General features: G+C 36.4%; 1 protein-coding gene across 2 annotated transcripts; it reads left to right on the top strand.

Annotated features, from left to right (window-relative positions):
- The first annotated feature begins 7,548 nt into the window (after positions 1 to 7,548).
- LOC149844658 (ras-related protein RABB1c-like) lies at positions 7,549 to 14,695 on the top strand. 2 transcript variants are annotated; one of them, XM_089995009.1, is made up of 7 exons: positions 7,549 to 7,684; positions 8,684 to 8,768; positions 11,085 to 11,224; positions 12,216 to 12,298; positions 12,411 to 12,615; positions 12,721 to 12,789; positions 14,272 to 14,695. In XM_089995009.1, exons 2-7 carry the CDS (start codon positions 8,723 to 8,725, stop codon positions 14,359 to 14,361), a joined length of 633 nt encoding a protein of 210 aa, XP_089851135.1. In that variant the 5' UTR covers positions 7,549 to 7,684; positions 8,684 to 8,722; the 3' UTR covers positions 14,362 to 14,695. The 2 variants fall into 2 exon arrangements, with proteins under 2 accessions (XP_089851135.1, XP_089851137.1); XM_089995011.1 differs by lacking the exon at positions 7,549 to 7,684 and adding an exon at positions 8,330 to 8,436.
- The last annotated feature ends 396 nt before the right edge of the window (positions 14,696 to 15,091 follow it).

Here is a 15,091-nt window from a genome sequence, read left to right on the forward strand (position 1 = left end):
TCAGAGAACCGATTCCTCCACTAGTTTTAAGTAGTCTCTTCCGGAGTTTATCTAACCGGTTTCAAGTCTTTTCAGACTGGTTCCTGTATCCAGAACCAATTTTCGTTGCTTTTGGATCTCAGTCTAGCCCCTCCTTACCCAAATTCAACCGGGTTTGGTCCAAATTTTCTTTTAATCAAATCCAAAACCAATTAAACCAAACTCAATTTACACTCTTTGGCCTCTTATTTGATGTAAAACTATTTAATGGACCCAAACTTGTTTTATTGGATCTACCTGAACCCAAAGTAAGTCCCAAAGACCCACACCAAAATAAACCTAATTTAGACTTCAACCCAAACCCAATTAATCTCATCCAATTGAACCTCTCCAAAACCTATCTATACCTAAAAGTAGTCAAAAACCAAACCTCAATAACCAGATCCAAAGCAGTCATATATACCCATCTTCCTTAACCCAAACTCATTCAAGGCATTGGACTTGCATAAATCGAATCAATATGGTTTCTCACGGTCACCTATGAATAAGATACCTTCAAAGTGGATCCAGATTTTATCCCAACCATTCGCTTTAGATTCATTTGATCTGTTTATCTTTTAAGGTATCTCACGTGACTTTGATTGGTTTGAAAAGAATGTTTATAGTTTTAGTATACGTATTGTGGTAGATGTGCTTGGTTGCAAGGTCACCTTCGGATCGGGCATTGCCGGTAGAGGGTGTAATGCCCCAAGACTTTAAACCTGAAAAGCATATGAAAACTTTTTTTTATCATTGGAAGCCTTTTTAACTCTAGTCTAAAACCTTAGGTGGATTACAGATCATACAATAATGATAATACTGAATTTTTAAAGCAGACAACATTTCTAAAAATGATTTAGATCTAGTAAACAGAGTATTTTCACTCCAGAATAAACCATAGTGTTTTACAAAATAAGTATTAATATGTATCTAAAATTCAATTTACAAAAAAGAAAAATGACTAGTTCTCAATGCCGCTACAGCTTCCTGCAACTGCTCTAGTAGACTACTATGTACTTGAAATTTGTAGGGAGTCAAATATCTACAAGTCCTCAGTAGAAATACAATGACAAAATATACATGAATAGAAACAAGCATACATGAAATAATATTCTTTTCATAACAAATAATTATAATATAACTATTCAATATCATATGCAATAATCTTACTCATGCATGATCATTTAATTTATGCATGACTTATCAGTGCAAGGAAAGCATTCATGAGAGACTTATAATTCTTTTATTTATATTTTTCTTTATTAAATGATGCATGTCATGCTTCACTACATGCATAATACATTTTTGTTTTTCGTTCTCTGCAAGTACAATGCAGACAATATTCGAGTGAGAAGCAAGACCCAGAGGTGTATTCAATCAATTAGTGTCTTATTATCCTAAATTTTCACACATTTTTCCATTCTGGGTGAGGGATAATCATGTCGAGAGAGATACTCTGACACTCCCAACTTGATATATTAGAATTTAAATTCAACTAAAACAATCTTACTACTACCCCACGGCATTAGTGGTGGTTATCTCCTATCTCCGTAGCTAAGGAAACAACGCTTCATGCCTAACAAAACCCTACGAAATTTGGTGTATCATTTACCCTCTCATTATACGCCACACGATTATTAGCATGCACACAATTCATTATTTAATTAATTTTCTTGATATACATACTTAAACATAATTAATCATTTACAAAATCAATGGCCTCTATTGGGCACAAGCACGTATGGTTTTAAATTAACTAGTCATAAGGTTATGGTCATCATGCAACACATACATGTATCATTCAATATGCATTACATCATTTATTATCATGTAATATATATGCATAAGTATCATACTAACATACTTAATAAATCTTGATTTTATAGTTGCGCTAATGCATTGTCAACTTTTTTATTCATACATATGCTTAAAACCATAATCAATTAAGCAAATCGGTTTCACTGCATCGAAACTCATTTCATTTTTTTGAACAACTTTCAATTAGAAAACATGCATAGTTAATATCTTAGAACATGCATAACCAATATGTACAAGTTCACAAAATCCAGCACATGCATACGTAATTCACAACAAACATATGTAATTCACAACATGCATACGTAATTCAAAACATGCATATGTATTTTATACGTAAAATACTCATTTTTAACAAATATACAAACTCCAAGTCATGCAATTTAAGTCTACGCATACACGCTAAGTCACAATAATCCTACCTCATAATTCATGCAGTTTCACGAGAAGCGAAAAATCTCAAAAATATCTATGGGAATTTTTCTTCAAAAACACATGATGTGGGTTGCACTTGCCGACAAATGTGAAAGTGGGCTCAGTCACGTGCCTCAGGTTTCATGTCATAAGCACAGTAGTGCATATGAGGTCTATCATACTTCTAAGTGGGTCCGACGATGGTAAGTAGAGCAAATTGCAATGAAAGGCAATGGTGGTTTGCACCACCATCGGCAGTACAACAACTCACGAAAGAGGAGCCAAATAGAATGGCACTCGGCTTGGGCTGAGTGCTACTCGGTTGGGCCAAGCTCAGTTCAAAACAATCGAGAAGATATGGTAGCAGAGTAATGTTAAATCTATAGATTTACAACTAGCTATCTCAACCAGCATATTCGATCATCATAATTCATCACAATCAATATATTTAACTTGTTCACACTCATCGAGATTTACTACATATTAAAGCAAGTTCCTTGTCAGATTACCTGGTTTTAGAAATGTGCATCTTCACAGATTCATGCTTGCTGAATTACCTAGTATTGGATCAATATACTCTCACAGAATCATCTTAGTCAGACTATTGGTATTGGATGTGTACGCCTTCACAGATTCGTCTCTGTCAGACTACTGGTGTTGGATCTGTACATCCTTACATGCTCGTCCTAGTCAGACTATCCAGTATTAGACATGTAAAACCTCATATGATTGCCCTCTTAAGAACATTTCTTCAATGAGTTATTTTATCAAGCAGATTTTATTGTCATACATGCATAAACACAGTTGACCACTCACGTACACGCATGTATATATTTAACATGCATCATATCATATATTATATCATATGACATTTCAAGTTATACTATCATGCATTTAATATAACTAACATGATTCTATGAATCATAGCTCAACCCTAAGCTTAAACATTTATTGCATGCATTCATAACTTCACATCACGCGACATTTCAATTATAAAGAAGTATATCATCACATACATTAATATCATAACATAGTCATTTGTACATCACATTTTATCATGTATTTATAAATTGAATCTCAAAGCACTTAATCTTTAATAGGCATAATTCAAATATAAAACATATGTGTAATTATTGCATGCATAGCTATAATCTCAGATGCATACATAAATCCAAGTATACGTATTCGATAATACGAAGCAGCTAAACCACAAACTTATGTATTTTCTACGTAATTCAGGTCATGCATACATAGTTCAAATCATACATATACATTTTCTAAAGTACGAGTAATATCATGCATGCAATACACATATTCAACTCTAAATAGGAAACACATAGCTTCAATATATATATATATATATATATATATATATATATATATATATATATATTACAAATTAACGGACAATTAATGTAAATACCAACACCAACATGTATGCATTAGAATCATACAAATATCAAAGTTAATGTAAATTTAGCATACCTCAAAATGTACAAGGCTTGTGGAACTTTGATGAGATCGGTGGTTGCCGGTAGTGACTAGGTTGCTCTCGATACAACTTGAATTTGATTTAGTCAATTAGGAGGAAGGTCACCTGAGTGGCGGCCCTTCACTAAGAGTGGTGGCACAAGCCAAAACAAAGGAGAAGGGGGCATCAGCTGGGGGGTGACTTCTGCTCACCAGAAAAGTCGGTTGAGGGTGGCCACCGTAAAGAGAAAAAGGAGAAACACAAGAGTGTATGAGAGAAAGAGAGGCCCTTAGAAGTGTGGAGAGTGAGGGAGTAGAGGGGTGTCGTCTATAGGCATAGGGAGAGAGTAAAGGTAGATGGTAGGTGAAAAAAAAGGGGTGTAGGGTATAGGACCGGCATGATACCTTGCACTATCCATATATTACTGCAACCCATTTTGGAGGCAACCTTACACCTTGAACAATGCCAAGGCTTTTCCAACTAGCAAACGAGGGACATGCCAGTCTTTGTTACTTCATGTTTTACTTGGTCCTAATTAGAGGTATAAGGATGGATGGGTTCAAAAGGTTGCTTGATGCTATATTTACCTGATGTCAGAGATGCAATAAATATTCTAGTTAGTTGATATCAGGGACTCACATATCGAGTACCTTAAGGGTGTGTTTGATATGGGGGACACACCCGTGTAGGGACAGACCGGTCCCTGCCTGGCGCTGACCTGCGTTTGATACACATGGACAAATTCCACATGTTTTGCCCGCATGGCATTTGTCCCGCGATGCAAACACGGCCTAATCCTTGCATAAATTTGCCAATAAGAGAGAGAGAGACCAAAGTTGTTGGCCTCTAAACTCTGACGAGTTCTTGACACATTTTCTGCTATCTATCCTCTGAGATAGTCACTGTCATCGTGTTAAAAGCTGCTCACTTGGAGATGTTTATAGATGCATGTGGCTAGCAGGAGAGCTGTATGGCTCACCTCAAGGATTCTGCTATATGTGATCTTCAAGCCTTTTATATATCGATGATGGTTATGCCTCGTCTCATGCCATGGAGATACCCCCAAGATAAATACAGCTTCTAGGTTTCATATGCATTTTCAAGAAGTTTCTTTCTTTTCTATAAAAATTAAAATATAGTTTGTAAAGTTCATCATTGGACTCATTATCTCGGAATGCTAAAATCTCATTGCCCCACCGAGAACCTTTTAAAACCTTTCCAACATCATTGCTTCCTTCTTTGTAAATCTGATAAACAAGAATTTGCTAGAGATTTTTGTCCATCCACTGTGAGAAAATTGGGCCAGTTGTCTTGACTGAACCTGTAAAGGAGGTTCACTCAGATGAGTGACTCAAAAATGAGAGGGCGTGATTCATTATGTTGCCCACAAGGGCTCTGCTGATCTGTAGGGGCCACTTGTGTACTTTTCCAATTTGACAGGATGTCATGAGTTCGAAACTCACAGTGAGCATTCTTTGTCGCAAGGTCGAAGCTGGGTGTACACACTGGTAGGCAGGAGCTACCTCAAGAGTTTTACCAACAGGAAGCCAGCCAATGTGTGATTGAGATGATAATCATTATCCCAAGGCATAGAGGGGGAGATCATAAGAGTCTATACCATAAAATCAATTTTTGATGGAATGAGAAAAACATATCTGGTGGAATCGTAATCATAGAATACAACCCTACTGGAAATGCATACATTTGTCTCTTACACTATAGGCATGGTGAGAAGGGATATATTTTACATCCCAAAGGGGTTATAATTGAAGATACCATTATTTCTCTTACCTGTTCGGCTTGGCTGGGCTTAGATGTAAGCTGATTATGCAAATTTTATACATACAAATCTCAATCCCAGGTTTGAGAAAAAACAAAGGTAAATGTAGGATTGAGATTGAGTTGATATGATTAGCCCTGGATCTGTTAACACTCCTGGCTGATTAATTGCTAGCTTTAAAAAGAAAAAATAATCATATTGAAAAAGCACTACATGGAAAACTGATGTCACATGGACATGCCTGAAAGTACACGCAAGACATCAAATTTGTGCAACTTTCTTTTATGAAGAGTATATATGGGACACAACACAGGAGTTGGAGTATCCTTGTTGACATACGGCAGCTGAGGTAAATTTATCCTTTTATATGTGACGCATGCTAAGCTATTTGTGTGAGAAGGGAAATTTTCAAAAAAACACACTTCAATTATTAACAATAATAAAAAACACCACTAAGTTTTTTTAAAATTGTTAAAAATACACCTAAACTTATGTTCAGTTAATCAAACCCTTGTTTCTGTCCATTTAACTTGGGTTATAATTACCCCAAGTTGAGTTTAGAGGATAAATTTACTAATTTTACCCTCAAACTGTTTTTTTCTTTTGCTAAGCTTCTCGTGTCTATCTTCCCACATTTGCAATGATTTCCCACTGAACCAACTAAAGACCATCTCTCTCTCTCTCTCTCTCTCTAGAAACGTGGGGATTTAATCTGAGCTAGAGAAGGAACATTCTCATTAAACCTCTTGTTGCTTTTGCTTTTGTGCACCTTTTCCTTTTCTTAGCTACTGATATTGCTTGTCTGTGTTCCTGTTATGGTGTCTTTTGTAATGAATTGATGTTCATGTTTCTGTACATGGTGAACCAGAAGTGGTGAATATGGGGAAAAAGTAGGGTTACTTTGATTGATACATGAGGTTAAGGGTTTAGATCTATTTAGTTTTGAGTGTTGAACCAGGTTATGGATTATGTGGGGGCATCAATTTCTCTATCGATGTTGTGATCAGTAGGCATGGCAGTGGACTGGGGCAGGGGACAAGGTCTTCACTCCTGCTTTATCTTAAAATCCGAACCTTCATCCCTGCACGGGGATGGATTTTAACCTCCACCCCCGCCTCTATCCCTGTTTCATATCCTCCATCCCCGGTCCAAACAGGGGGCAAGGTGGGACGGGCCCTGTTTCCTCTCGGCCTATTGTCATCTCTTAGAAGGATTGGGGCGGGGAAAAGCGTAAGTCTTTTCCAGGGATGGATTTTAACCTTCGTCCCTGCCTCCGTCTCCGTTTCATGCCCTTCATCCCCGGTCCAAACGGGGTGAGGCAGGGCGGGGGCCCGTTTTCCCCCGGTCCACTGTCATCCCTAGTGATTAGAGAGATTCAAACCACAAGTGTTGCGATTGTTGGATTCTTTGGTTGAATGATCAAGTAGTTTGGAAGTCTGAGGATTATAGAGTCATCATGTATGCCTTAACCAAATTATTAATCTAGTTAGCAAGGCCACTATAATAAATTTCTTGCTTCCAAAAAATTGGTACTACATTTAACCCATTGGACCGGTTAGTATATTGGTTTGCATTTGATCCACTGATTTTGTTAACCAAAACTACTTAGACAATCCATCCAAAGATGATGATGGTCCATTCCATTCCATTATTGAAAATTTTCACTACTTGGAACTGATCTATTTCACTCCTTCATCTTTCCTTGATCATTTTGTTCTTAAAAATTAATTTTCATTCCACAAACATAGTATAGTTTAGTGCACGGCTTTAGGTAAAGGAGGTTTATATTAAAATTTTATATTATGAAAGGAAGTTAGGAATATGTTTCTTTAAAAATAATTTATAATATATTTTAAATTGAAAACATGCAAGCAAGACAATTAATGCGTAAAGGAAAAACACATTACATTCACATTTAATAATAAGAGAGAGAGGGAAAACTAAATAAGTTACAGAAATATTGAAAAAGACGAACGTGAAGGAAAGGAATGCGATCCGGTTAACCCGAGGCGTGAAGTCCGGAAAATATTGATAAAGGCAAAGGGAAGAAGGAAGATTGATCCCTAGGGTTTCCTCCCCTCATAAATTCTACGTACGCCCGTCTCTCTGCCTCTTTTCCTTCTCAAGAAACATTGCAAAGCGAGGGGCGCATAGGAGAGGAGGCTTCTTGGGGAGACTTCTTGGAGGTATTGCTTCTTTCTCTCCTCCATATTTTCATCCCTTTTTTTCGTCTATAGTTTTCCCGATCGTTTATCGGCTGGATCGGTCGCTCGTTGATCGGTTTATGGTGGTTTTCTTCGATTTTTAGCTTAATGCCTCGAGTTTTTATGTGTTTTCCTTATTTTTTGATGGTTTTTTGGTTCGGATCTTGACAAAATGGGATTTTGCCCGGATTTTGGCGTCATTAGGGATTTTTTTCTGCTCGGGTTGGTGATGATCTTGTTGGATATGTGTTTTTTCATGGTTTATCGTTGGAATAAGTGTTGATTTATCGAGGAAATGGTTGATCTGATGCTGCTGTTGCTTAGTGATGAAAACCTTTCGAGATTTGGGATTTTTGTTTGTTTTCTAAATGTTAAACGTGATTACATTTTATTGTTGAAATTTCAAAGATTTTTGGATGTAAGGAGAGTGTGATTGTTGTTTGGTGTGGATCTGTGGCTACTAGTTGTTGCTGTTTATCGCTATTCTGAATGATGAGATGCTATTATTCTTCTTTTTCCGAGATAACATGATTTGAGATGGATTACTTATTGTTCGCTGGAGTGTTGTGGCGATTCCAGACCCTTTTTTCCTGAAGAGATCTTTATGCCCCCTTTCATTTTTGGTCGACTATGCTGAAAGCTTTCCAATTGGATATTTGCAATGAGTCCTGCATTTACGGACGCTCTTATTGGCTAACGTTATAGGCTGCCGCTCTAGTGTTCGTGTTGATAGAGTATGTGTGTCTCTCGGTTTTGCTTCGTGGGTTTTCTTATCTAGTTGCATTATTTTTTGTTAATTCCATGATATATATATATATATATATATATATATATATATATATATATATATATATATATATATAGAGAGAGAGAGAGAGAGAGAGAGAGAGAGAGAGAGAGAGAGAGAGAGAGTTGGAAATTGTGCTGAATAATTGGGGGCTGTTGTTTTTGTTTGATTATACTGTGCCTAATATTATGCAGGTTTTATAACTTGAGAAGTTGAGAAGAACTTGATTGGCCATGTCTTATGCATACCTATTCAAGTATATAATCATTGGAGATACAGGTAAGTGTTCTCTGTCTCACTAATTTATAGAATATCATGTTTTTTCTGGTATTCCTTTCCAGATGTGATTCACTATTCAAGTTGGCTTGATTTACGATCTGTTTTTGAATTCTTTATGTTTGTTTGTTCTAGACTTCTAGTTATGTGTGTAGTTGTAGGCATGTCTGCGACTTTCTTTTTCATCAATCAAGCAGTCTATGTTCTAATGTTTGCTGTTGGAGTTGTTGTAATATTATGTTTTTGTGCTAACCATTCTTGAATTTCCTGAAGCACTTCAGTTTGCATTGGATCTAATTTCAGATATTATCTCTTTTTTATTGGAATGACATTATTTCTTTGTGGCTGTTCTGCACATTCAGTGCTGGTATCTGATATCTGTGGAAGAATGCTTTTGTTAATTTATCTAGTGAAATATTTATAATCTCGGTTGTGTTAGGGTAGATATATATGGATAAGTAACGGAAGGTATCATTTGACATATCTATCTCTGCCTGTGATTCATTGACAAATAGGATACTGAATCATCATATTACCCAAATCATAGTTGTAGATGAGTGGATTAAAAGACTGACATACCATCTATCAAATAGAGACAGAAGATGGTTTCAACAAACCATACCTTTTGTGTTGTTCTATTGAGAGATGATAAGGATGCCAACCACTAGATATGAGAAGCACTAGGAAGTGAGAGGGTGCAGAGAATGTGATTATGTCATGGGGAATCATTTGTTTGAGATTCACTGTGGTCGGGTATTTCAGTTTCCATTTATGAGCTGACCAGAATGACTTTATACAGAATGAGAATTTTAACAGAAAACATGTGTGCGCACATATATGCACATATGGACGTCTGTTTGCATTCCAACAATACCTCACATATGCACATATGAAATGAGTAATAAGAAAATGCTGCACGGACAGGCATTTCCTTGGAATTATTTTTGGGGTACTTCCTGTTGAACTACAGTTAAAATATTGACACTGGTGTGTTCAGTATGTCAAGTTTTTTTTCCTTCAATTGTTTGGTGCATGTGGTCAGTGGTCACTATCTGATCAGTGAGATGTGCCTTCTTTGTCAAGAACTATTTATTCTACTCTTTTAACTTGAAAAGATGTAGTGAGCGGCTCCTTTGATTTATCCACTATGTTCGGATGTAATCACATATGTCCAGTTAATGGTAACATAATCTTGTTCTTTCCAAATAAACAAGGAATAATCAATTGCATGGCTAACATTCATGTTTTCTTACTGTAATGTGTAATGTAAAATCCTTCAAACATGTGCTGAAGGTGCCTTCTAACTGTATCATGAAATCCTTCAAAGGTGTACCTAGGGTTTGTTTTTGTACATATGCAGATTTATTCATCTTACTCATTACTCATATCACTTTTGCAAAATGGGATGGTGTTCCATGTTAACTTTTCTGGATTTCCTACACAAAGATATATTTTCAACATTTATCTGTTTTATTCAGCCACTATCCATCAGAAGGGGAAAAGAGAACCATTGTTGCAGTTCCTTCTTGGCAACTGAGTTTGCTTTGTATCTGAATACTATCATGTCTTAAACTTGACTTAGAATCTAAGTTGTTTTCACCTTCATTGTAACCAAATAGCTTATTTGGTAAAAAGGAAATTTAGTTAACATTTCCTTCATTGCTTTTTTCTTGGTATTTTCTTTGGGAACAATAGCCTGAAGGCCCTTTATCAATTCCATTGTTGGGTATCGAATCAATTGTTTACTTTTTCCTTCCATGCTATTTCTTTTCACATCAAACATATTATCATCATTGTTTAGTGCTGAATATGAATTCATTTTATGTTTGTTTTCTTGTTCATGCTTCCAAGTTTCTGAAAGAGACACTGGCTGTCTTCAATTTCTAATTTTGTCAAAGGATGATAGACCTCTTCTGGTAAATCAAAAAAGAAGTTTTTAGAAATCACTTTCTTGCTTGTTCCACGGTGCAACACACCTCCTTTTTTTAGGTATGATGATCACTATGTTCAATAAGTATGCTTACTTCCAGCCCTAGAGTGATGGTTTGACCTTCTAGGCTGGATCTATGTGCACGCTGCCTACAATCCACATCCTCAACATTAATAATTTGTCTGCTTCTAGAATAAGCATCTTTTTCTCTCTTTTCATGATTTATATGTGAAGAGACTCACTAGTCAAATAGAATACTTGACTTATGCTTTATTGCGTATGCTTTTACATCTTTTGCAATTTTATTTTTCCCTGGTTAAGCTAGTGATATTGAACTCACAGCTGATATCCTCTGCTGATTGAAAGTTGTTACTTTCATGTTCTTGCAGGAGTTGGTAAATCATGCCTTCTCCTGCAATTCACAGACAAGCGTTTCCAACCCGTGCATGACTTAACAATTGGTGTAGAATTTGGTGCTAGGATGATAAACATTGACAACAAGCCAATCAAGCTTCAAATATGGGACACGGTTAGTTTATCATTTTGTTAGTATTTTTATCTGTAGAGATTGCTTCTGGTACTCTCGGTATTCCTTTTATGCCTTTTACTTCAGCTTGATTATCATTATGGATTTTTTATTTTAATAAACAGACGAAAGTGGAGTTATCATATTCCCCTTTTAGTTACTGGAAGTGAAGATTAGATATTTCATCTTTACCTATGTCACATAGACACGGCTATTGAGAAGCCGGACCTGTGCTGACATGGGTATGGTTACCATACACAGCATGGGTATGTGCTGGTCCGGAATGGGTCGGGTCCAACCCTGACCCTAACCTTATTTTTTTGTTTGATGCCAGTGAAAAAGTCTGGGAAGAAGAATAAGTAGTAGAAAGAGAAGAAGAAGAAGAAGAAGAAAGAGGAGGAGGAAGGAGGAAGAAAAAAAAGAAAGAAAAAAAACCCAAAAAATAAAATGAAATGAAAAGGCCCAAAAAACCATTTAGTATGGATGTATTACCCTATATACATAGTTGTGTCATGTCCCCATACCCTCTTTTAAATTGCCATGTCGTACCCTCCGTATCCGTATCCGTACCCATACCCATGTGACATAGATCTTTACTATCTTACCACATAACCTGCATGGTACATGACTTCAGTTCTACCTTTGTATTGTCTTCCCAAAGAAGATTGAAGTCACTGCAGAATATGTCTTCTGGATGTCCAATTTGAAATTGCTTCTTTTGAAAAATATTCCCTGGTGTTGGACTGGTGCAAAAGAAAAAAATATATAATTTGAATTTCTGTCCATTTTCAAAACTTCAAGTCAATTTGGACATGTTGAGAAGTCACTTAACAACTGTGCTCATTTTTCCTCCTTGTATCCTTCCGCGTTGATACTTGAATGCAGAATCTTTTCATTGAATTCTAGTTATTTTTCTTTAACCTATTCCTGGTGCTTGTAGATTTAATCCTGTACATAGATGTTTATCCTAACAGTGATCATGCCCTTGCACCAGGCTGGGCAAGAATCTTTCAGATCAATTACTAGATCTTATTACCGAGGAGCAGCTGGTGCCCTCTTGGTATATGACATTACAAGGTACTGTGATTCATCTTCTGCTTACTTTAGAAAAGAGACAAGTACTGTTTTTTTTGGCTACTTTTGCTACATGGTGCAAACATGAGCAAGTATATTTCTTGTTGACTCATAGGAGGGAGACTTTTAATCATCTGGCAAGTTGGTTGGAGGATGCCAGGCAGCATGCAAATGCGAACATGACAATCATGCTGATTGGTAATAAGTGTGATCTCGCCCACAGAAGAGCTGTCAGCACCGAGGAAGGTGAACAATTTGCGAAGGAGCATGGTTTGATATTCATGGAGGCATCTGCCAAAACTTCCCAGAATGTTGAGGAGGTGATTTAGCATTGATCTTGGGCAATGCTCTTTTAGTTTACGATATTGTTGTTTTGATTGATTGTACCAGAAATGCTTTCTGCTAATCTCTCTCTCTCTCTCTAGGCCTTCATAAGTACTGCAGCTACCATCTACAAAAAGATACAAGAAGGTGTTTTTGATGTCTCAAATGAGGTTAGTTCTTTTGCTTTCTGGCAGCAAGTTTTTTTTTTTGCATGTAAAATTGACTAGGTTTCGTATGGGAAACACCCTTACTTTCAAGTGTTGAGAATTGCCTACAGTTTGGAAATGTTATATGTTTGGGGGAAAGCTTTTTCTATCTCCAAGGTAGAAGATGAAATTTTGACGTTCTGAGTGGTTCTTTTCAGCTTTCTGTGTCTCTCCTCTATGGCCATATTAATTCATGAGAACATGCATAACGGACAAAGATTAGGATCCATGAGTCCCCCGGAAAGAATATGGTAGAATCTGTATTCTGTCCCTCTACTGAAGTAGGGAAACTCAAATGGTTGAATTGATTTGGTGTTATAAACTAGGTTTACTAGACACTGGCTTGAGTTACTTAAAGGTTAAAGGTTATCCGAATACACATCATGGTCAATGTCAAGCTCCTACTTTGTTATGGATGAATTGAGTGCTATATATACACATGATGTTATTTGTTTCTCTCCTCTAAAGAACATCAAATAACATGTACTGGAAGAATTGGTTTGTTTTTCTGCTTCTGTGGATGACATTATGCCTTTGAACTGTTTGTAACCCTTAAAGGTAGTCTATATAAATGATATTGTTCACATTAAGTGTGGATATTAAATAAGGCGACATCTAAGTTGAACCATTTAGTTATTATTACGTTTGGATGGCAAATAGGGCATCTAAATTAAACCATTTCTTCATTGGAACCATTTCCTTCCATACTTGGTTAAGAATTTCATATCAATGAGTCAAAGCTTGAGATTTCTATCCATTTACACAATTTACAGGAAAGAAGATATGAAAATAACTGTTGGTTTTGAGGACAGCTTGAAGTCTTTGTAACTATTCGGAGTCCTTAAACTTAATCTGGAAAAATGACATTGTTCACGTTATGTATTGATATTAAATAAGGGAACATCTAAGTGGAACGATTTCATTATTTTCTCGCATGGATGGCAAATAGCAAAAAATCTAGTTAAACCATTTATTTAATAGGACCATTGCCTTCCCTACTCGGTTGACAGCAATATACCAATGAGGCAAGGCTACAGGATTTCCATCTGTTACATAATTTAAACAGAGAAGATATGAAAATGTCTGTCAGTTTTGCGTTATATCAGTTTGTTCACTTTAGATGTATGTTTTTTCTTTAGATTCCAGTGCATTGGTTTAAATTGCAATTTTTTTTTTGAAAAAATAAATCATGTCATTTAAGAAAGATGAGACGAATTGATTCAAAACCCCTAGGTGACGAATCATCACCCAGAGGTAAAAAAGGAAAACCAAAAACTGTTTAGGCCCCAAGGGAGACAGGGAAAGCAAGAGTAAGCTTTATTGAACGCCTAACCCTGGGACTACTGAGCCATGACTGGCCACTTCAGTTTGCAAAACTCCTTGAGTTCCCATCTCAGCTTAAGTTTAAATTGCAGATTTTCATTTTCATGTTTTTTAAATTTTCAGTCTTATGGGATTAAAGTTGGCTATGGAGGAGGAATTCCAGCCAGTGGAAGGGATGGCACCGTCACTCAAGGAGGTGGCTGCTGCAGTTGACAAAAAGATGTTCACGTATTGAATATTGGTATTCTTTTGCTTATTTTGATCTTGTTACGTCTAAACTGAATCCCATACGCTCAAGGAGGAGGAGGCTGCAGTTGACAAGAAGATGTTCGCGTATTGAATGTTGGTCTTCTTTTGCTTATTTTGATCTTGTTACATCTAAAGTGAATCCATACGATCTTAAGAACTTCAAACCATCCTTTTCTTTGTTTCCTTGTACATTCTGTGAGTATGATATCCATCTATTCAATTGTATGTATATGCAGACTTGATCATTTCTGTTTTTTTTTTCTTCTTTGCTTGCAAATAAAGCTGTGTTTTGAGGGTATCTGATTCTTTTCCTCTCCCCTTGCATTTGTATTTCCGTGTATTTGTACATGTTTTAACCCAATTATCTTGCTTATCTAGACCATGGGTAAAACTAGCCGCTGCCTTTTGTGTTCTCCAAAGCCATTTTAAGCTGATCATGCAAATCCCAATCCCAGGTTTGAGCAAAAAACAACAGGTAAATGTGGGATTGGGATTGAGTTGATATGATTACCCCTGTATCTGTTTAACACTCCTGGCTGATTAATTGCTAGCTTTAAAAAGAAAAAATAATCATATTGAAAAGCACATGGAAAATTGATGTCATATGGACACGACTGAAAGGACAGGCAAGACACCAAATTTGTGTAACTTTCTGTTATGAAGAGTATATATGAGACTGCATTTCAAAAAGGAG

This window comes from Nuphar pumila, chromosome 2 (assembly GCF_984573655.1).
Source record: "Nuphar pumila chromosome 2, dmNupPumi1.hap1.1, whole genome shotgun sequence".
NCBI classification, from domain to species: Eukaryota; Viridiplantae; Streptophyta; class Magnoliopsida; order Nymphaeales; family Nymphaeaceae; genus Nuphar; species Nuphar pumila.